This window comes from Taeniopygia guttata, chromosome 29 (genome assembly GCF_048771995.1).
Source record: "Taeniopygia guttata chromosome 29, bTaeGut7.mat, whole genome shotgun sequence".
NCBI lineage: Eukaryota > Metazoa > Chordata > Aves > Passeriformes > Estrildidae > Taeniopygia > Taeniopygia guttata.
The window spans coordinates 1692194-1714026 of record NC_133054.1 but is presented as its reverse complement, the minus strand read 5'-3'; the positions used below and the strand labels follow the sequence as shown (position 1 = coordinate 1714026).

The 21833-nt window shown below is 49.4% G+C and overlaps 1 protein-coding gene across 2 annotated transcripts; it reads left to right on the top strand.

Annotated features, from left to right (window-relative positions):
• The first annotated feature begins 17657 nt into the window (after positions 1-17657).
• Positions 17658-21024, top strand: LOC140680833 (uncharacterized). Of its 2 annotated transcripts, XM_072919655.1 has the most exons (3): positions 17658-17999; positions 18715-18790; positions 20023-21024. In XM_072919655.1, exons 1-3 carry the CDS (start codon positions 17678-17680, stop codon positions 20468-20470), a joined length of 846 nt encoding a protein of 281 aa, XP_072775756.1. In that variant the 5' UTR covers positions 17658-17677; the 3' UTR covers positions 20471-21024. The 2 variants fall into 2 exon arrangements, with proteins under 2 accessions (XP_072775756.1, XP_072775757.1); XM_072919656.1 differs by lacking the exons at positions 17658-17999; positions 18715-18790 and adding an exon at positions 19238-19296.
• The last annotated feature ends 809 nt before the right edge of the window (positions 21025-21833 follow it).

The window sequence follows — 21833 nt, the reverse complement described above, 5'->3', positions numbered from 1 at the left end:
TGAACAGGGTCCTTTTCTTAGAGGGACTTACAAGAATGGGTAGGAATTTTGGCTCTGAGAGGAGCAGAAAGCACATTTTCTGCACCACATTCCCAACAGATGCTCTTTCCCTGGCAAAACAGTGACTGTCATTCATGTTCCTGGGAAGACTGTAAAGAGCTGTTCAGAGATGACAGGTCCACCTGGCCTTTGGCTTTGTGTACCTCATTTCACATGTCCAGTTTCAAGGGCCATGAAAAGAGGCCACCTTTTGCCCTGGCAGTGCTGATCCCTCCTGCTGATGCCCTCCCTCAGCGTGGGAGGAATGCAGAGCTGGTCTCAGAGAACCACAGGGCTTGAGGGTTCCTGTGTCATGTCCTTGTGTTGGTAACCATGATTGAACCACCTAGTTCTTGTCTCTTATTTATTGAACTCTGGTTGGTTTCTGGAATTGGTGAAGGATGTGGAGCTGCTGGAGCCACTCCAGGGAGACCTTTGAGCTCCTTCCAATGCCTGAAGGTGCTTGAGGAGACCTGGAGAGGGACTTTGGGAAAGGGTCTGGAGGGAGAGAACAAGGGGAAATGGGTTCAGCCTGAGAAAGGACAGGTTTAGAAGGAGAGTGGGAAGAAATTCTTTTCTGTGAGATTGGAAAGAGCCTGGAACAGACTGACCAGAGAAGCTGTGGCAGCTCCATCCCCAGAGGTGTTCCAGACCAGTTGGACAGGGTTTGGAGCAACCTGGCATAGTGGAAGGCAGGGGGCATGGAATGAGATGGTCATGAGTTCCTTCCTAAGCCAAACCATGCTAGGATTCTATGAGTGGGCTGCTGAACTTGGCCAAAAGAAGAGCTACATTGCCGAGGTGAAGTGAGAAGGGGGATTAGAGCCACCTGTGTTTGCCCTTTAAATCCCTTCCAACATCAATTCTGGGCTCTGTCTCTGGGTATGGGCACAAAGGAGCCTTTGTTGTTCTTCAGTGGGGCTGCAATCTAAATCTCAGCGAGTGCAGCTCAGAGGGTGACACGTGCTGCCGCTGGGGCCACTGTGTGGACTTGTTTTCAGAAAAATGGGAGATGCAGAGGAGAGAGAGGTTCATGGATACAGTAACTCTACCTACACCTGGAACTGAGGCATCTGCCCAGGGATTTCATATTCATCGCCTGGGAAGGAAATCGAATCAGGGCTTGCTAATTTTCATGAAGTCAAACACCTGGGATTCACTTCAGACTTGCATTTTCCTGGAAGAATTCAACACAAGCGCTGTATATTTATACACAGGCCCTGGACTTTTCTGTTGTTTGATGAGACTACAATTTGTCTTCCTCTTGTGGTTCCTGCAATCCTTCCTCTCCTGAGGTTTGCAGTTGAATTACCGACCTCTACCCCAGGAATATTCATCTGTCATATTTTGGATATTGTTGTTCTTCAAAGGAAAGCAAACAATGAGAGTTTAAGCCAGGCCTCTTCCCAGGCAGATTTGATTGGAACCAAGTCCTGCCTCAGATCCAATCTCATCTCCATTGTTGTGTACGTCTATTAATTTTCCCATCATTGCTTTTCCATTTCTTATTACTCTGCAGCTCAGTCTTGAACACCATCATTCAGAACTACACAGAAGTCACATACTGCTGCTTCCCTATTCCTATCTGCTTGTTACCTAATCCCACCCAGCTCTCTATTGAACATCTGCTTTTACCTGGGCTGACAGGTGTGTTTTTTAGCTGAAAATACTGCAAATCAGGGATGCAGAATTTCTCCTTACTCTGTGAATCTGATCAGGGTCCTTCCAATGTGTCACTGAACATGTGAATTCTCCCTTTCTCCCAACAACCCCCAGTGCTGGTTTTGCTAAGATAAATCAGACAGTGCTGTTTGGAGTCACTCCCCACCTGCTTTTCCATCTCATGCAGCGGCTGGGGTAGGATGGCTGGTTGGGTTGTGCAGACATTGCACTGCACCTTCCCCTGCTGGTGCCCAGCCTGGATCAGGGCAGGTTGGATGCCACATGGGATCCATCCTTTGCCATGCCATGCGATCCTCCATGCAGTAGGGATAACAAGGCCAGCACTGGGGAACCCCAGGTGCAGCAGCAGTGATATTTTTGGGAGAAACACGGAGCTGTGCATGGCCAGCTTGAAGTCTGCAGTGGTGCTCACACCAGGCCTGCCATGCTGAGCCCAGGGCCACAAGCAGTGCTCACCCTGGCTGGGACATTGAGTCCCAACATGGGATCCCACGGGACCGGGCACGCTGGGATTTGCCCCTGCAGCTACCAAGTGTGTCCAGAGAGACTGCAAGGAGACAGTGACCTCTGTCAGTGGGACCCCTCTGTGCAGGTCCCCCCACTCCTGGGGTGGCTGTGCCAGCTCCCCCATGAACCTCCCGCCCTGGGAACCTGGAGCAAGGGGAAAACACAACTCTGCCAATGCTGCCTGTGCCTGAAGCAAATGGAAAGAGAACTGGGGTGTGAAAAATCAGGGTTGTTTATTTACAGAAGAACAGCAATGAAAACACAGAACACATTGACTTTTGTAAGAATATTTGTAATAACAACAATTTATTGAACGTATATACCTAAGAACATGTCTAACAACAATATTTGAAACGTATTTACAGAAGACAAAACGAAGTCCTAAAACCTATATCCTAAAGGGAACAACAAACTCGAAAACTATGTACAAAATGGTTCCATCTCTGTGCGGGATCTCCATCAGTCCTGGAAGAAAAGCAGGTGCCATGGTCACTCCAGTCAGGCACAGAGGGCTCTTCCGTGTGTCCCCAGGCTGGCACAGTGGGCCCCTGCTGCCAGAGCTGAGGCTGGCTGGGTCTGGGGGCTGGGCCCCAGGCACTGGGATGGGGCTTGTGTGGCCGGAGCAGGGACCACCCAGCCCAGCCCCAGCCTGGCTGCAGGGAACCCACTCGTCCTGTGGGGACCATGTACCTGTCCTGCTGCTGGCATCGGTCTTCATCCCAGGACCATGGCCTCCTCTTCATCTTTTTCATCAATGTCCATGTCCTCAGTGTACTCTTCCATTTCGACGTCCATCTCCTCTTCCACATCCACCTCCATCTCTTCCTCTTCAGTGTGTTCTCCAAACACTTCCATCTCCTCCTCCATATCAATTGGTGTGTCCACCTCCATCTCTTCCTCTCTGTCTGCGACAGCCTGCAGAGGTAGCAAAACCTCAGAGTGGGGTCCCTGTCCCACCCCATCCCCCCAGAACTCCAGCCCACCCGGGCAGCTGGGGGGATCCACCTCCATGGAATGGCACCGTACCTTTCTCAGGACAAAGGTGATCATCCTGCAGGGATGGATGACACAATCCAGGCCTTCAGCAGCTATGGAAATTGATGATGGGGGAATCCGGGGGCAGGAACAAGAAGGGAGGCAGGAGCGGGCAGGAGCAGCGTGCAGGGTGTGCTGACCCCAGGGCCAACAGTTGTGTTGTGCTGCTTGCTGGCTGCTGGCAGTTCCAGGTGGGACATGGATTGTGACGTGACAGTTGAGCTAGAGAGCCTTTGGTTCCATGCTTAGCAACGTTCCCCCAGACCATGGTGCTCAGAGCCCTGTTCCCAAGGATGGGGCATCCACAGCCTGGGCCAGTGCCTCAGCAGCCTCAGTGGAAAAGAGCAGCTTCCTGAGATCCAACCTCAATCAGCCTCCTGCAGCTGAAAGCCATCGCCCCTTGTGCTGTTGCCACAGGCCCTGTTGAACACTCTGAACACTCTGTCCCAGCCTTTCTTGTGGGACCCTTGCAGTCCTGCATCAGGAACCGAGCGATGGAAGCTTTAGGCCCAGGTTTGCCTCTAAATGTACAAAATTAATAACAGTGGAGGGGAAGATGGTGGGACACTGGTTCTGCTCTAACTGGTGAATATTTTCTTTTTTTTTTCTTCTTTTCTCTCATGCTGATGCAGGTTGAAATGAAGCTTGGCACAATATCCCTTTTCTTCTCCATTTGTGAAACACGGAACAAAGTCTGGGCAAGCTGATGATGCAGAGGAAAACCTGCAAATGTACTGGTTATCCTGAGCCTGGAGGATGCAGTTAAAGCCAGCCAAAAGCAATTTCTGGAAAGTCAAGCCTGGTGTACATTTTCTTGAGTTTTGCTATGCCATCTTCACCTGAGTCTTATAAAAAAGCAAACAAAAAACTCAAACAAAAACAGACAAAAACCCAAACAAACAAACCCACACAAACCAATCAAACCAATGGATTAAAAAAACTCAAATAAAACCAAAGGGAATGAGGAGTTAGTATTAGTTGTGAGGATATCACAGCAGGCAAATGGCTGCTTCCCACCATAAAAAGCCACAGAAAACAGCTGCTCCAAAATATACCCAACAGGAGAACCATAAAAGTGATACATAGCAACTTTGGGGGCAGCTCCCCATTCAGGTGAAGGATGAGCACACAGTGGTACAGCTCCAGCATTCCCCACCCTCCAGGCTGCTCTTTGCTCCTGATGAAAGACCCTTGCAGGTCTGTGGCCCCTCTCAGTGCATTATAAATCATTCCCACAGCTCTCAGTTGAGCCACTGGCCTTTCCAGAGCGAGATCCAGGCACAATCCTACTGCCTGCTGAGCCTCTCTGGGAGATCCTGAGCATCTTCCTGCCTAGAGCCACAAAAGAGCTCAGGCTCTCCCTGACTGGCTTTTCAGGAAAGGTTTCCATATCCCTGTGAGATCTGTCCAACCCTCAACACATCTGATTTTATGTAAAACGATGTGTTTGGGTTCCTTCCCTACTCCTGTGTGCCAGTGTGAAGTCACCCATGTGAATGGAGGGTATTGTGAGCAGGAAAATGCATTCCTGGGTTGCTTTTTTGCTTCACTGTCACTCAGCTGAACAGGGTCCTTATCTTAGAGGGACTTACAAGAATGGGTAGGAATTTTGGCTCTGAGAGGAGCAGAAAGCACATTTTCTGCACCACATTCCCAACAGATGCTCTTTCCCTGGCAAAACTGACTGTCATTCATGTTCCTGGGAAGACTGTAAAGAGCCATTCAGAGATGACAGGTCCACCTGGCCTTTGGCTTTGTGTACCTCATTTCACATGCCCAGTTTCAAGGGCCATGAAAAGAGGCCACCTTTTGCCCTGGCAGTGCTGATCCCTCCTGCTGATGCCCTCCCTCAGCGTGGGAGGAATGCAGAGCTGGTCTCAGAGAACCACAGGGCTTGAGGGTTCCTGTGTCATGTCCGTGTGTTGGTAACCATGATTGAACCACCTAGTTCTTGTCTCTTATTTATTGAACTCTGGTTGGTTTCTGGAATTGGTGAAGGATGTGGAGCTGCTGGAGCCACTCCAGGGAGACCTTTGAGCTCCTTCCAATGCCTGAAGGTGCTTGAGGAGACCTGGAGAGGGACTTTGGGAAAGGCTCTGGAGGGAGAGAACAAGGGGGAATGGGTTCAGCCTGACAAAGGACAGGTTTAGAAGGAGAGTGGGAAGAAATTCTTTTCTGTGAGATTGGAAAGAGCCTGGAACAGACTGACCAGAGAAGCTGTGGCAGCTCCATCCCTGGAGGTGTTCCAGACCAGTTGGACAGGGTTTGGAGCAACCTGGCATAGTGGAAGGCAGGGGGCATGGAATGAGATGGTCATTAGTTCCTTCCTAAGCCAAACCATGCTAGGATTCTATGAGTGGGCTGCTGAACTTGGCCAAAAGAAGAGCTACATTGCCGAGGTGAAGTGAGAAGGGGGATTAGAGCCACCTGTGTTTGCCCTTTAAATCCCTTCCAACATCAATTCTGGGCTCTGTCTCTGGGTATGGGCACAAAGGAGCCTTTGTTGTTCTTCAGTGGGGCTGAAATCTAAATCTCAGCGAGTGCAGCTCAGAGGGTGACACGTGCTGCCGCTGGGGCCACTGTGTGGACTTGTTTTCAGAAAAATGGGAGATGCAGAGGAGAGGTTCCTGGATACAGTAACTCTACCTACACCTGGAACTGAGGCATCTGCCCAGGGATTTCATATTCACCGACTGGGAAGGAAATCGAATCAGGGCTTGCTAATTTTCATGAAGTCAAACACCTGGGATTCACTTCAGTCTTGCATTTTCCTGGAAGAATTCAACACAAGCGCTGTATATTTATACACAGGCCCTGGACTTTTCTGTTGTTTGATGAGACTACAATTTGTCTTCCTCTTGTGGTTCCTGCAATCCTTCCTCTCCTGAGGTTTGCAGTTGAATTACCAACCTCTACCCCAGGAATATTCATCTGTCATATTTTGGATATTGTTGTTCTTCAAAGGAAAGCAAACAATGAGAGTTTAAGCCAGGCCTCTTCCCAGGCAGATTTGATTGGAACCAAGTCCTGCCTCAGATCCAATCTCATCTCCATTGTTGTGTACGTCTATTAATTTTCCCATCATTGCTTTTCCATTTCTTATTACTACGCAGCTCAGTCTTGAACAACATCATTCAGAACTACACAGAAGTCACATACTGCTGCTTCCCTATTCCTATCTGCTTGTTACCTAATCCCACCCAGCTCTCTATTGAACATCTGCTTTTACCTGGGCTGACAGGTGTGTTTTTTAGCCGAAAATACTGCAAATCAGGGATGCAGAATTTCTCCTTACTCTGTGAATCTGATCAAGGTCCTTTCCAATGTGTCACTGAACATGTGAATTCCCCCTTTCTCCCAACAACCCCCAGTGCTGGTTTTGGCTAAGATAAATCAGACAGCGCTGTTTGGAGTCACTCCCCACCTGCTTTTCCATCTCATCCAGTGGCTGGGGTAGGATGGCTGGTTGGGTTGTGCAGACATTGCACTGCACCTTCCCCTGCTGGTGCCCAGCCTGGATCAGGGCAGGTTGGATGCCACATGGGATCCATCCTTTGCCATGCCATGCGATCCTCCATGCAGTAGGGATAACAAGGCCAGCACTGGGGAACCCCAGGTGCAGCAGCAGTGATATTTTTGGGAGAAACACAGAGCTGTGCATGGCCAGCTTGAAGTCTGCAGTGGTGTGAGCACCAGGCCTGCCATGCTGAGCCCAGGGCCACAAGCAGTGCTCACCCTGGCTGGGACATTGAGTCCCAACATGGGATCCCACGGGACCGGGCACGCTGGGATTTGCCCCTGCAGCTACCAAGTGTGTCCAGAGAGACTGCAAGGAGACAGTGACCTCTGTCAGTGGGACCCCTCTGTGCAGGTACCCCCACTCCTGGGGTGGCTGTGCCAGCTCCCCCATGAACCTCCCGCCCTGGGAACCTGGAGCAAGTGGAAAACACAACTTTGCCAATGCTGCCTGTGTCTGAAGCAAATGGAAAGAGAACTGGGGTGTGAAAAATCAGAGTTGTTTATTTACAGAAGAACAGCAATGAAAACACAGAACACTTTGACTTTTGTAAGAATATTTGTAATAACAACAATTTATTGAACGTATATACATAAGAACATATCTAACAACAATATTTGAAACGTATTTACAGAAGACAAAACGAAGCACTAAAACCTATATCCTAAAGCGAACAACAAACTCTAAAACTATGTACAAAATGGTGCCATCTCTGTCCGGGATCTCCATCAGTCCTGGAAGAAAAGCAGGTGCCTTGGTCACTCCAGTCAGGCACAGAGGGCTCTTCCGTGTGTCCCCAGGCTGGCACAGTGGGACTCTGCTGCCAGAGCTGAGGCTGGCTGGGTCTGGGGGCTGGGCCCCAGGCACTGGGATGGGGCTTGTGTGGCCGGAGCAGGGACCACCCAGCCCAGCCCCAGCCTGGCTGCGGGGAACCCACTCTGCCTGTGGGGACCACGTACCTGTCGCTGCTGGCATCGGTCTTCATCCCAGGACCATGGCCTCCTCTTCATCTTCTTGATCAATTTCCATGTCCTCAGCGTACTCTTCCATTTCCACATCTGTCCCCTCTTCCACATCCACTTCCATCTCTTCCTCTCCAGTCTGTACTCCATCCACATCCATCTCCTCCTCCATATCAGTCTGTGTGTCCACCTCCATTTCTTCCACTCCATCTGCGACAGCCTGCAGAGGTAGCAAAACCTCAGAGTGGGGTCCCTGTCCCACCCCATCCCCCCAGAACTCCAGCCCACCCGGGCAGCTGGGGGGATCCACCTCCATGGAATGGCACTGTACCTTTCTCAGGACAAAGGTGATCATCCTGCAGGGATGGATGATGCAATCCAGGCCTTCGGCAGCTATCGAAACTGATGATGGGGGTATCCGGGGGCAGGAACAAGAAGGGTGGCAGGAGCGGGCAGGAGCAGCGTGCAGGGTGTGCTGACCCCAGGGCCAACAGTTGTGTTGTGCTGCTTGCTGGCTGCTGGCAGTTCCAGGTGGGACATGGATTGTGACGTGACAGTTGAGCTAGAGAGCCTTTGGTTCCATGCTTAGCAACGTTCCCCCAGACCATGGTGCTCAGAGCCCTGTTCCCAAGGATGGGGCATCCACAGCCTGGGCCAGTGCCTCAGCAGCCTCAGTGGAAAAGAGCAGCTTCCTGAGATCCAACCTCAATCAGCCTCCTGCAGCTGAAAGCCATCGCCCCTTGTGCTGTTGCCACAGGCCCTGTTGAACACTCTGAACACTCTGTCCCAGCCTTTCTTGTGGGACCCTTGCAGTCCTGCATCAGGAACTGAGCGATGGAAGCTTTAGGCCCAGGTTTGCCTCTAAATGTACAAAATTAATAACAGTGGAGGGGAAGATGGTGGGACACTGGTTCTGCTCTAACTGGTGAATATTTTCTTTTTTTTTTCTTCTTTTCTCTCATGCTGATGCAGGTTGAAATGAAGCTTGGCACAATATCCATTTTCTTCTCCATTTGTGAAACACGGAACAAAGTCTGGGCAAGCTGATGATGCAGAGGAAAACCTGCAAATGTACTGGTTATCCTGAGCCTGGAGGATGCAGTTAAAGCCAGCCAAAAGCAATTTCTGGAAAGTCAAGCCTGGTGTACATTTTCTTGAGTTTTGCTATGCCATCTTCACCTGAGTCTTATAAAAAAGCAAACAAAAAACTCAAACAAAAACAGACAAAAACCCAAAAAATCAAACCCACACAAACCAATCAAACCAATGGATTAAAAAAACTCAAATAAAACCAAAGGGAATGAGGAGTTAGTATTAGTTGTGAGGATATCACAGCAGGCAAATGGCTGCTTCCCACCATAAAAACCCACAGAAAACAGCTGCTCCAAAATATACCCAACAGGAGAACCATAAAAGTGATACATAGCAACTTTGGGGGCAGCTCCCCATTCAGGTGAAGGATGAGCACACAGTGGTACAGCTCCAGCATTCCCCACCCTCCAGGCTGCTCTTTGCTCCTGATGAAAGACCCTTGCAGGTCTGTGGCCCCTCTCAGTGCATTATAAATCATTCCCGCAGCTCTCAGTTGAGCCACTGGCCTTTCCAGAGCGAGATCCAGGCACAATCCTACTGCCTGCTGAGCCTCTCTGGGAGATCCTGAGCATCTTCCTGCCTAGAGCCACAAAAGAGCTCAGGCTCTCCCTGACTGGCTTTTCAGGAAAGGTTTCCATATCCCTGTGAGATCTGTCCAACCCTCAACACATCTGATTTTATGTAAAACGATGTGTTTGGGTTCCTTCCCTACTCCTGTGTGCCAGTGTGAAGTCACCCATGTGAATGGAGGGTATTGTGAGCAGGAAAATGCATTCCTGGGTTGCTTTTTTGCTTCACTGTCACTCAGCTGAACAGGGTCCTTATCTTAGAGGGACTTACAAGAATGGGTAGGAATTTTGACTCTGAGAGGAGCAGAAAGCACATTTTCTGCACCACATTCCCAACAGATGCTCTTTCCCTGGCAAAACTGACTGTCATTCATGTTCCTGGGAAGACTGTAAAGAGCCATTCAGGGATGACAGGTCCACCTGGCCTTTGGCTTTGTGTACCTCATTTCACATGTCCAGTTTCAAGGGCCATGAAAAGAGGCCACCTTTGGCCCTGGCAGTGCTGATCCCTCCTGCTGATGCCCTCCCTCAGCGTGGGAGGAATGCAGAGCTGGTCTCAGAGAAGCACAGGGCTTGAGGGTTCCTGTGTCATTTCCGTGTGTTGGTAACCATGATTGAACCACCTAGTTCTTGTCTTTATTTGTTGAACTCTGGTTGGTTTCTGGAATTGGTGAAGGATGTGGAGCTGCTAGAGCCACTCCAGGGAGACCTTTGAGCTCCTTCCAATGCCTGAAGGTGCTTGAGGAGACCTGGAGAGGGACTTTGGAAAAGGCTCTGGAGGGAGAGAACAAGGGGGAATGGGTTCAGCCTGACAAAGGACAGGTTTAGAAGGAGAGTGGGAAGAAATTCTTTTCTGTGAGATTGGAAAGAGCCTGGAACAGACTGACCAGAGAAGCTGTGGCAGCTCCATCCCTGGAGGTGTTCCAGACCAATTGGACAGGGCTTGGAGAGACCTAGCATAGTGGAAGGCAGGGGGCATGGAATGAGATGGTCATGAGTTCCTTCCTAAGCCAAACCATGCTAGGATTCTATGAGTGGGCTGCTGAACTTGGCCAAAAGAAGAGCTACATTGCCGAGGTGAAGTGAGAAGGGGGATTAGAACCACCTGTGTTTGCCCTTTAAATCCCTTCCAACATCAATTCTGGGCTCTGTCTCTGGGTATGGACACAAAGGAGCCTTTGTTGTTCTTCAGTTGGGCTGAAATCTAAATCTCAGCGAGTGCAGCTCGGAGGGTGACACGTGCTGCCGCTGGGGCCACTGTGTGGACTTGTTTTCAGAAAAATGGGAGATGCAGAGGAGAGAGAGTTTCCTGGACACAGTAACTCTACCTACCACTGGAACTGAGGCATCTGCCCAGGGATTTCATATTCACCGACTGGGAAGGAAATCGAATCAGGGCTTGCTAATTTTCATGAAGTCAAACACCTGGGATTCACTTCAGACTTGCATTTTCCTGGAAGAATTCAACACAAGCGCTGTATATTTATACACAGGCACTGGACTTTTCTGTTGTTTGATGAGACTACAATTTGTCTTCCTCTTGTGGTTCCTGCAATCCTTCCTCTCCTGAGGTTTGCAGTTGAATTACCAACCTCTACCCCAGGAATATTCATCTGTCATATTTTGGATATTGTTGTTCTTCAAAGGAAAGCAAACAATGAGAGTTTAAGCCAGGCCTCTTCCCAGGCAGATTTGATTGGAACCAAGTCCTGCCTCAGATCCAATCTCATCTCCATTGTTGTGTACGTCTATTAATTTTCCCATCATTGCTTTTCCATTTCTTATTACTATGCAGCTCAGTCTTGAACAACATCATTCAGAACTACACAGAAGTCACATACTGCTGCTTCCCTATTCCTATCTGCTTGTTACCTAATCCCACCCAGCTCTCTATTGAACATCTGCTTTTACCTGGGCTGACAGGTGTGTTTTAGCAGAAAATACTGCAAATCAGGGATGCAGAATTTCTCCTTCCTCTGTGAATCTGATCAAGGTCCTTTCCAATGTGTCACTGAACATGTGAATTCTCCCTTTCTCCCAACAACCCCCAGGGCTGGTTTTGGCTAAGATAAATCAGACAGTGCTGTTTGGAGTCACTCCCCACCTGCTTTTCCATCTCATGCAGCGGCTGGGGTCGGATGGCTGGTTGGGTTGTGCAGACATTGCACTGCACCTTCCCCTGCTGGTGCCCAGCCTGGATCAGGGCAGGTTGGATGCCACATGGGATCCATCCTTTGCCATGCCATGCGATCCTTCATGCAGTAGGGATAACAAGGCCAGCACTGGAGAACCCCAGGTGCTGCAGCAGTGATATTTTTGGGAGAAACACGGAGCTGTGCATGGCCAGCTTGAAGTCTGCAGTGGTGTGAGCACCAGGCCTGCCATGCTGAGCCCAGGGCCACAAGCAGTGCTCACCCTGGCTGGGACACTGAGTCCCGACATGGGATCCCATGGGACCGGGCACGCTGGGATTTGCCCCTGCAGCTCCCAAGTGTGTCCAGAGAGACTGCAAGGAGACAGTGACCTCTGTCAGTGGGACCCCTCTGTGCAGGTACCCCCACTCCTGGGGTGGCTGTGCCAGCTCCCCCATGAACCTCCCGCCCTGGGAACCTGGAGCAAGCGGAAAACACAACTCTGCCAATGCTGCCTGTGCCTGAAGCAAATGGAAAGAGAACTGGGGTGTGAAAAATCAGAGTTGTTTATTTACAGAAGAACAGCAACGAAAACACAGAACACATTGACTTTTGTAAGAATATTTGTAATAACAACAATTTATTGAACGTATATACCTAAGAACATATCTAACAACAATATTTGAAACGTATTTACAGAAGACCAAACGTAGCACTAAAACCTATATCCTAAAGCGAACAACGAACTCTAAAACTATGTACAAAATGGTTCCATCTCTGCCCGGGATCTCCATCAGTCCTGGAAGAAAAGCAGGTGCCATGGTCACTCCAGTCAGGCACAGAGGGCTCTTCCGTGTGTCCCCAGGCTGGCACAGTGGGACTCTGCTGCCAGAGCTGAGGCTGGCTGGGTCTGGGGGCTGGGCCCCAGGCACTGGGATGGGGCTTGTGTGGCCGGAGCAGGGACCACCCAGCCCAGCCCCAACCTGGCTGCAGGGAACCCACTCTGCCTGTGGGGACCATGTACCTGTCGCTGCTGGCATCGGTCTTCATCCCAGGACCATGGCCTCCTCTTCATCTTCTTGATCAATTTCCATGTCCTCAGCGTACTCTTCCATTTCCACATCCGTCCCCTCTTCCACATCCACTTCCATCTCTTCCTCTCCAGTCTGTACTCCATCCACATCCATCTCCTCCTCCATAGCAGTCTGTGTGTCTACCTCCATCTCTTCCACTCCGTCTGCAACAGCCTGCAGAGGTAGCAAAACCTCAGAGTGGGGTCCCTGTCCCACCCCATCCCCCCAGAACTCCAGCCCACCCGGGCAGCTGGGGGGATCCACCTCCATGGAATGGCACCGTACCTTTCTCAGGACAAATGTGAACATCCTGCAGGGACGGATGACACAATCCAGGCCTTCAGCAGCTATCGAAACTGATGATGGGGGTATCCGGGGGCAGGAACAAGAAGGGTGGCAGGAGCGGGCAGGAGCAGCGTGCAGGGTGTGCTGAGCCCAGGGCCAACAGTTGTGTTGTGCTGCTTGCTGGCTGCTGGCAGTTCCAGGTGGGACATGGATTGTGACGTGACAGTTGAGCTAGAGAGTGTTTGGTTCCATGCTTAGCAACGTTCCCCCAGACCATGGTGCTCAGAGCCCTGTTCCCAAGGATGGGGCATCCACAGCCTGGGCCAGTGCCTCAGCAGCCTCAGTGGGAAAGAGCAGCTTCCTGAGATCCAACCTCAATCAGCCTCCTGCAGCTGAAAGCCATCGCCCCTTGTGCTGTTGCCACAGGCCCTGTTGAACACTCTGAACACTCTGTCCCAGCCTTTCTTGTGGGACCCTTGCAGTCCTGCATCAGGAACTGAGCGATGGAAGCTTTAGGCCCAGGTTTGCCTCTAAATGTACAAAATTAATAACAGTGGAGGGGAAGATGGTGGGACACTGGTTCTGCTCTAACTGGTGAATATTTTCTTTTTTTTTTTTCTTCTTTTCTATCATGCTGATGCAGGTTGAAATGAAGCTTGGCACAATATCCATTTTCTTCTCCATTTGTGAAACACGGAACAAAGTCTGGGCAAGCTGATGATGCAGAGGAAAACCTGCAAATGTACTGGTTATCCTGAGCCTGGAGGATGCAGTTAAAGCCAGCCAAAAGCAATTTCTGGAAAGTCAAGCCTGGTGTACATTTCTTTGAGTTTTGCTATGCCATCTTCACCTGAGTCTTATAAAAAAGCAAACAAAAAACTCAAACAAAAACAGACAAAAACCCAAACAAACAAACCCACACAAACCAATCAAACCAATGGATTAAAAAAACCCAAATAAAACCAAAGGGAATGAGGAGTTAGTATTAGTTGTGAGGATATCACAGCAGGCAAATGGCTGCTTCCCACCATAAAAAACCACAGAAAACAGCTGCTCCAAAATATACCCAACAGGAGAACCATAAAAGTGATACATAGCAACTTTGGGGGCAGCTCCCCATTAAGGTGAAGGATGAGCACACAGTGGTACAGCTCCAGCATTCCCCACCCTCCAGGCTGCTCTTTGCTCCTGATGAAAGACCCTTGCAGGACTGTGGCCCCTCTCAGTGCATTATAAATCATTCCCAGAACTCTCCGTTGAGCCACTGGCCTTTCCAGAGCGAGATCCAGGCACAATCCTACTGCCTGCTGAGCCTCTCTGGGAGATCCTGAGCATCTTCCTGCCTAGAGCCACAAAAGAGCTCAGGCTCTCCCTGACTGGGTTTTCAGGGGAGGTTTCCATATCCCTGTGAGATCTGTCCAATCCTCAACACATCTGATTTTATGTAAAACGATGTGTTTGGGTTCCTTCCCTACTCCTGTGTGCCAGTGCGAAGTCACCCATGTGAATGGAGGGTATTGTGAGCAGGAAAATGCATTCCTGGGTTGCTTTTTTGCTTCACTGTCACTCAGCTGAACAGGGTCCTTATCTTAGAGGGACTTACAAGAATGGGTAGGAATTTTGGCTCTGAGAGGAGCAGAAAGCACATTTTCTGCACCACATTCCCAACAAAAACAGTGGCAAAACAGTGACTGTCATTCATGTTCCTGGGAAGACTGTAAAGAGCCATTCAGAGATGACAGGTCCACCTGGCCTTTGGCTTTGTGTACCTCATTTCACATGTCCAGTTTCAAGGGCCATGAAAAGAGGCCACCTTTTGCCCTGGCAGTGCTGATCCCTCCTGCTGATGCCCTCCCTCAGCGTGGGAGGAATGCAGAGCTGGTCTCAGAGAAGCACAGGGCTTGAGGGTTCCTGTGTCATTTCCGTGTGTTGGTAACCATGATTGAACCACCTAGTTCTTGTCTCTTATTTATTGAACTCTGGTTGGTTTCTGGAATTGGTGAAGGATGTGGAGCTGCTGGAGCCAGAAAGGAGTTCTCCAAGCCCTAGGGCCTGAGTCACTCGCTGTGTGAGCATGAATTAACCAGGAATGTTCGAGAATTATTCCTGAATAATTCATGAACCTGAATTAATCACGCATTTTCATGAATTATTCATGAATAATTCATGGAAATGCAAGGTTTATTCATGCTCCAAAAAACCCAAGGCTTTTCCCCTTCTCTTCTGCTTTCTCTCCCTGTAAGAAACAGACCTGAAACAAGCTAAGGAAAAAAATAATATATGTATATGGGAAAAGAACAGGAATAATAATGCTGAAACAAAACAACCAGGACGAAAGAATGCAAAAGCTCTTTCTTTCCTTTGCAGTGGGGACAGCAGGTGGGAGCTTTCCAAGCCAGACAAAGGAGACCTGACAAGGACCTGTGGTGAAGGGACAAGCACAAGGCAAGGAAGTGTCCGGTCACCTCCTCTGCTGGAACAGGCAGCAGAGACCTGGAGAGACAGGAGACATCTTGCAAGACTCAACACCTGGAGCAGTGCTAACCAGGCAAGGAGCAGCTCTGTTGCTATCAGGATTGTGATCTCTCTTTTTTCTCTCTCTGTTTTTGTGTTTGTGTAGTTTTGTTGCTTTCCTAAGGGTAAATGAACAACTGGTTTGGGGAAGGAAGATCACTGTGTTTTCTTTAAATGTTAAAAGAAAATCCCCTAGAGAGCTGTTTGGGCTGGGATTGTTTGCTGTCTGGAATGTGAGCTCTGTTTCTGAGAGGGAGAGGGCTCAGCTATGCATTTATCCCAGTTTCTGCTCTGTAGCCTTCCCTGCGTTAGGGAGAGGGCTGGGGGCAGCTGCCTGTTTCGGGGAAGGATGTAGGGAGACAGGCACACAGATCATTTGTATATGGTGCTTCCTGATAAAAAAAAATCAATGCCAGGGTGTGTATCAGTCGGGAGAAAAAGGCTGGAGAAAACCAGGTGTGAGACTGTGCCAGCAGGGCAGACTGACAGGTCTGGGGAGAGTTACAGTTCCTGCAGGGAGCTTTGCTGCAACTGATGGTGGCTGAGATAGGGAAAGAGAAAGTTCTCCAGGGTGAACTTGAACCTTCCAAGTGAGAGGAATCAAATCCAGGCAGGACTTTAATGGGGGTGTGGAGAGAAAACAAGAAACTGGAATAAATTGGGTCCTAGCTGCCCTTCCTGCCAGCTCCAACTCTCCTCTGCCTACCCCAGCTTCCTCCCATTTTCTTTGGACACTGTGGCCATTCTTCACTGGCCACAGCACATGGGCCCAGCCTTGTCCCCAGAACTCTTCTGCCAAATGCTGCTGCCGAGCAGAGCAGGCAGGACTGGGGTGATGCTGCCTGGGCCCTTAGGAGCTGGGAAGAAACTGCTCCTGAGCTCAGCAGCCCTCGGCTCCTCAGCTGCTCCTCTGGCATGGGAGATTTTGGAAATCACCACCAGCCTGGCTCTCCAGTTTTTCCGATGGCTGAAGTCTGCAGCTCCAGGGGCAGAAAGGGAAAGCTCAGTGGGCAGAGCCGTGGGCCAGGACTTAGGATCCAGCTCCTTGCAGCTTTGTTGCTTGACTGCCTTAGACATATCTATCACTGGTCTGTGCCTCAGTTTCCCCATGGGTGAAATGAAGGGAATTTTCTGTTCTCCTTATCAAAGCATTTTGATGTTTACTGGGGGAAATAATTGTGGAGGCAAGGGAACAATCATTTCCTGGAATACCCCTGGGTCTTTTTGAGTCTCTTCTCTGCACTGCCTTGATATCACACAGACACAGCCCTGCACTGGAGCAAACTGCTGGAGATCCACTGAAGTCATTTGAGCTGTGATGGCTCACAGGGGCAGAGGAGCCAGCCTGTGTCTGCTCAGTGGCTTGTTCAGCATCTGCTCAAAGTGTCAGCTGTGAGGGCTGGCCCTGCCTGATCCCAGGTGAGACCTGCCATGGCTGTCACTGCGAAGGACACTTGGATGCACTGAAGGCATGTGGTGCTGTGCTCAGTCAGACCCAAGACAGCCTCCCAGCAAAGGGCTTTAGGATAAGGCAAGCTCAGAAAGGTGGGAATGGGAACAGAGAAATGAAATAACTGGTAGAGCAAATGTAAGGCCAAGTATTTTATATCTGCAGGTTGTGCTGGCCTGGGTAAAGCACATCTTGTGAACACTCCCACCCACAGGAGAGCCCAGACCCCTGTGGTGACATTCCCACACTGTCCCTCTGCTCCAGGCGGGCAGCCCTGATGTCAGCCAAGCTCTACGTGCTCATCAGCTGGCCCGACGGCAGCCGGGTTATCGACATCGAGAACATCAAGGAGCCCCGCAAGCCCTTCCACCTCTGCACTGTGGGGGAGCAGGTCCTGGCCCGCTGCCCTGGATTCAGTGGGCTGTACTGGGGTGTGGTGGAAGGCATAAGTGATAAGTGACACCCCCCTGGCCTGGGTTTGCAATTTGGGGCTGCTCAGGAGCAGAAGGAGTTTAGTACTGAAAGATCTTCTCTTCCTACAGAGCACAAAGGTATTTTGGAGAAGAAGCTGCTGGAAGATCGACAGCTCCTGGAGAAGTTTAGTGAGTAAGGGCTTTTGAAAATTGCACCTTTCAACTTCCATGGAGCTTTTTGGGTGGGAGGATGCTGAGCATGTTGTAGTCCCATCATAAATTTCACATCATTGCAATCAGTGTACAAAGCATTGAGTGGGAGTGGAAGACAGACACGCTGCTGTCCCATTGCTCAGCCTGAGTATCTCCCTTCCTTTCAGAAGAAGAACCAGCTGTCCACAGCAGGATGCCATCCCCACCAAAAAAATCCAGGAAAACCTTTCCAAAATGGACCTCAGGGAATGCATCCAGGAAATACCCCAGTGACAGGAACTATCCTGCAAAGCCACTGCTGAGGGTGGCTGAGGCCAGCCTGCCCCGTGATGCCAGCAGCTCCTCCATCAAGGACAGGCGTGTCCTGGGAAGCGTGGCAGGGAGTCCCTGCTCACTGGCAGCTCCCCCCCACCCAGCCAGTGCCTTCACACCTCCATCCACCTTCATCACCATGGCCATGCCAGGGCCAGGGACTTCCCAGAGTGAAGAGGACAGGGCTGGTCCAGCTGCCAGAGGTAACCTTGGGTTCTGGCTCTGCTGCCTGGTCCTGAGTGACAGGGTGGGATGGGGACTTGCAGAGCAGTCAGAAAACCTCTGCTTTGCTCCAGGGCTGTATGGGTTTGTCTCAGGGCTACAGAGGTTAGAGATGGCATTTCCTGGTCCTTTCCACCTGGGAGATCTGTTCCAGGAGGGCTGTCTAAAGGGAGATGCCTGTATGTAGGGTATGGTCTCTGCTCTGTCAGGCACCAGCTGTTTCCTGGGCTAGCAGTTCTCTCCCCCCAAGCCAAAAGACAATCTGAATGAATGAATGCCTGAATAACTGAAATTCCCAAAAGCCCTGTGTCTCCATTAGTCAAACCTTCTCAGATTTGCCTATTTCCCTATTTTTCCACCCACTACTGCACCCATTAAATGCACTTATGAAAATGTGCTAGTGTCTTATTTACCTGCTGACTAAAAGCAGCATCCAGAGATGATTTGGCTCTACTTGCCTTGCCCCCACCATATCATTTGCACTTAGAACAGAAGCCCTTGAGATGCCACTTTTTTCTAATAACAAATCCCCATTGATCAGTCCTGGAAAGCCTGTCTGGATCACTGCTATGCAAATGGAATACGGTGTTGCCATGCAATCTAGCAGGGGTGCTTAGATAATATGTTCTGGAGACAGAGGGGTTCAGGACCTTTTCAACAGCTGATTTTTCAGCTTGTCTCTCACCCTTGCTGCAGATTATGTTGCCCTTCCAATGAAGAGGAAGCCAGATGGCATCTTGTCCCCGTGCCAACAGCAGATCTGTCTGAACAGGTAACACCTGAAAGCACAATAAAGAGCCTGAATGTTTCACACCACACATATTGATCTCTGTCCACACTGTCTCCATTCTCTGGCAGTGCTTGCTTTGAGTAGATGCTCATGGAGGTTAAACCCAAAGCACAGAAGATAACAGAAGTTTGTGTGGGCACACACAGCAAGAAATGAGCCTGTGCTCTGATTCCATGGCGGGTCAGTGGGAGGTCCCCCATATCTGTGTGCCAGGGGGATGCAGAGGAGTTTGTGCACATTGAGAACCCTTCATGTTCCCTCTCAGTCTGTTTCATTCTTGTTGCAAATGAAACCAGAATTGACTTCGCTTTGAATTCCAGATAATTCTCCTCAGGAATGAATTTGAATGTGAGCACAAAGCTGTTTGTGGCAGTGCTGTTTACCTTGCTTGTTTCTTCCAGCCGTGAGGAGCGCAAGATTAAAGCTTTGCAAGAGATGGATGGCTTTGAAAGGGCTCACAAAAATGTCAGTCCTGGTGAGATGGAAAGGTAATTAGCAAAAGAAGGCACTTGTTCCTAACTGTGTTCTCCTTCTCACTACAAAAGTGAGCAGTGAGATCACAGATGGGTGACAAAGTGGGGCAATTTTAAACTCCAAAGTTGCTGAGTCTCTTTGCAATCAAGCCAGGTGTTTCTGATTGTAGGGCTTAGATTTAGAGATGCAAGAAGGCTCTAAAACAGTGCAGAAACTACAAAGCTCTTGCCTATAACAATCAAAACATGGCTGTGTGTTCCTTGTCTTATTGCTCATTACTTTGATGGCCAGTATCCAGTGATAAAATGATGCTAGGGATGGTTTTCTTGCCAAGAAATGGGTGCCAAAAAAATTCAAGTTATGGTTCTTGCATTGTCATTTCCCACAAGTCTGTTGTTTAATACCACAAATATATGTGTCCCGGGACTTGCAAGACAGGCTTTATGTCTTTCCTTACAAATAAGAAGAAAACTGAGCATCAAAGTCTCCATGTATGCATGCCAAGGGGGAGTTGAGGGTTAAACTGAAGATTCCTGAGAACTGAAAAGTCCAGATCATGTCACTTTTCTCTCCTGCCTTACTCCTCACCCAGGAATAGCTGGAAGGGCTGATAGTCTGTCAGAGGAGTTGTCCTGCCCTGCTGGCAGAAGGCATCTAATCACTGCTTGGGTGGAGGAGTGACATCCAGAGTGAGGACATGGTGTCTTCTTGCCTTTGCACAAGCGACTTTAATTTTTCAGGGTGGAGAAGATGGAGCAGCTGGAAAGGATGGTGTTGGACCTCCAACAGGACGTCCTCTCTCTGAAGAAGAAGGTGCAGAGGCTGGAATCCCTGTCCTTCCAGGAGGAGCCCCACCGACAGCCATGTGAGGTGCTGGAGCTCTTCAACGGCTACACCAAGGAGCAGCTCAAAGAGACCATCAGGTTTGACCAGAAAATCAGCACAGCCTGCAAGACTCTGCTCTACAAACTCTTCACCTCCGACTACATCCAGAGCCACTCCATCACAGGGCGCAGGGGCAACACCTTCCGGGAGGCCAAGCCCATGATGGACGAACGCTGCATCAAAATCATCCGGGTGCTGCTGAAGCAGAAGTTTGGGGATCACCTCAGTGACACCGTGATCACAGAGAAGATCCAGAACGTGCAGAAAGCCCTGAGGCAGAAGTTTAAGACAGAATGTCTCTGAGGAGTGGAGAATTTGGTGTCTCCTCCTGCCATTCCGTGTGTGTCCCTGAGCAGCCTTCCCAGGAGAGATGAGCTGAGCAGCTGCTGCTCAGTAGATTTCCCCCAGGGAGCCAGCCCAAGTAAACCACGTGCTGAACACAGCTCAAACACTGCCAAACCTCTGCCTCCATTAACTGAGCAGGAACTGGGCCCAGCTTGGCTCGGTTTTTGCACTCTACAAGTTCCTTCCCATCCAGTCTGTGTGAGAACCTCACTGTGGGTGCATGGAATCACCTCTACGACTCTGATGGTGCTCAAAGGCTTCAGGGCTCCATTTGAGTCCAAGAATGGGTCAGAAAGGTAGCCTTGTTCCACACTGCAGAAATGTTGGCTTTGGGATGGGGAATCCAGCTGCAGACAGCCTGTGTCACCCAATGTGGCTTCTCTCTCTCTGCCTCTGGTTGCCTCATTCTGCCTGTGGGACAATATTTACTCTTTCCTCACAGTGAATGTTTTATTTCCATCACTAAAGAAAGGCAGACTCATTAAAATGACACCTTAAAACATTCAGAAAAAGATATCTTGATTTTTTTCTGCCTATTTGAATGTAGCTATAAGGAGGAGTTGTCTTCCCTAACAAAAGCCTGCTGAACAAGAGAAAGGGTCACCCATGAAAGTTACGTTAATTTTCCTTTCTAGATCAGATTATTTCCATACAAGAAAAATCCCTTACATTTTTATGACACAAGAGTGAGGGATGGAGGACAAAATATGGCCCAACTTTGCTTCAAAGACACACATATTGTGGACACTGTCAGTGTTATTTAAATACAGTATTTTTATCCTAGATAAGAAATGCCGAGTACAACCAGACACTTTGCTGAGGGACTACAGGAAGGTCTAGAAAGACACATCTTTTCCTAAATAATTCAGAGCTGGAGTGGGGGTGGGTTAAAATTGTTCTAAGCATTAAAAGAATGAGATGCTGACACCAGTCCAGCACTTAACACAAGTGTTGCAAAATACCAAACATTCCCTTTTACAAAGGCTTCTCTGACAAGGAATTGGTTTTCTCAGCTTAATTTATAATTATTCAGGAAAAGAAATGCCAGTAGGTTTGCATTAATCAAATCATTTGCTTTAATTTATATGTTTTGTTGTGTTTTCAAGTATTTAATTTCTTCACAGTTACATGAGAAATAATAATGCAAAATAAATGTATTGGAGAAACAAGGAGCTGTTTTGAAAGGGGGGGGGTGGGGGGGGGGAAGAAAGGTGTTAATCTCAGAATTTTCCTCCCCCTTCAGCCTTTATTTTTGAGCTCATCCATTAAAGTGGAGTTAATGCTGTGATGTATTTTGATTTTGGAGGGAGATAGGCTTACC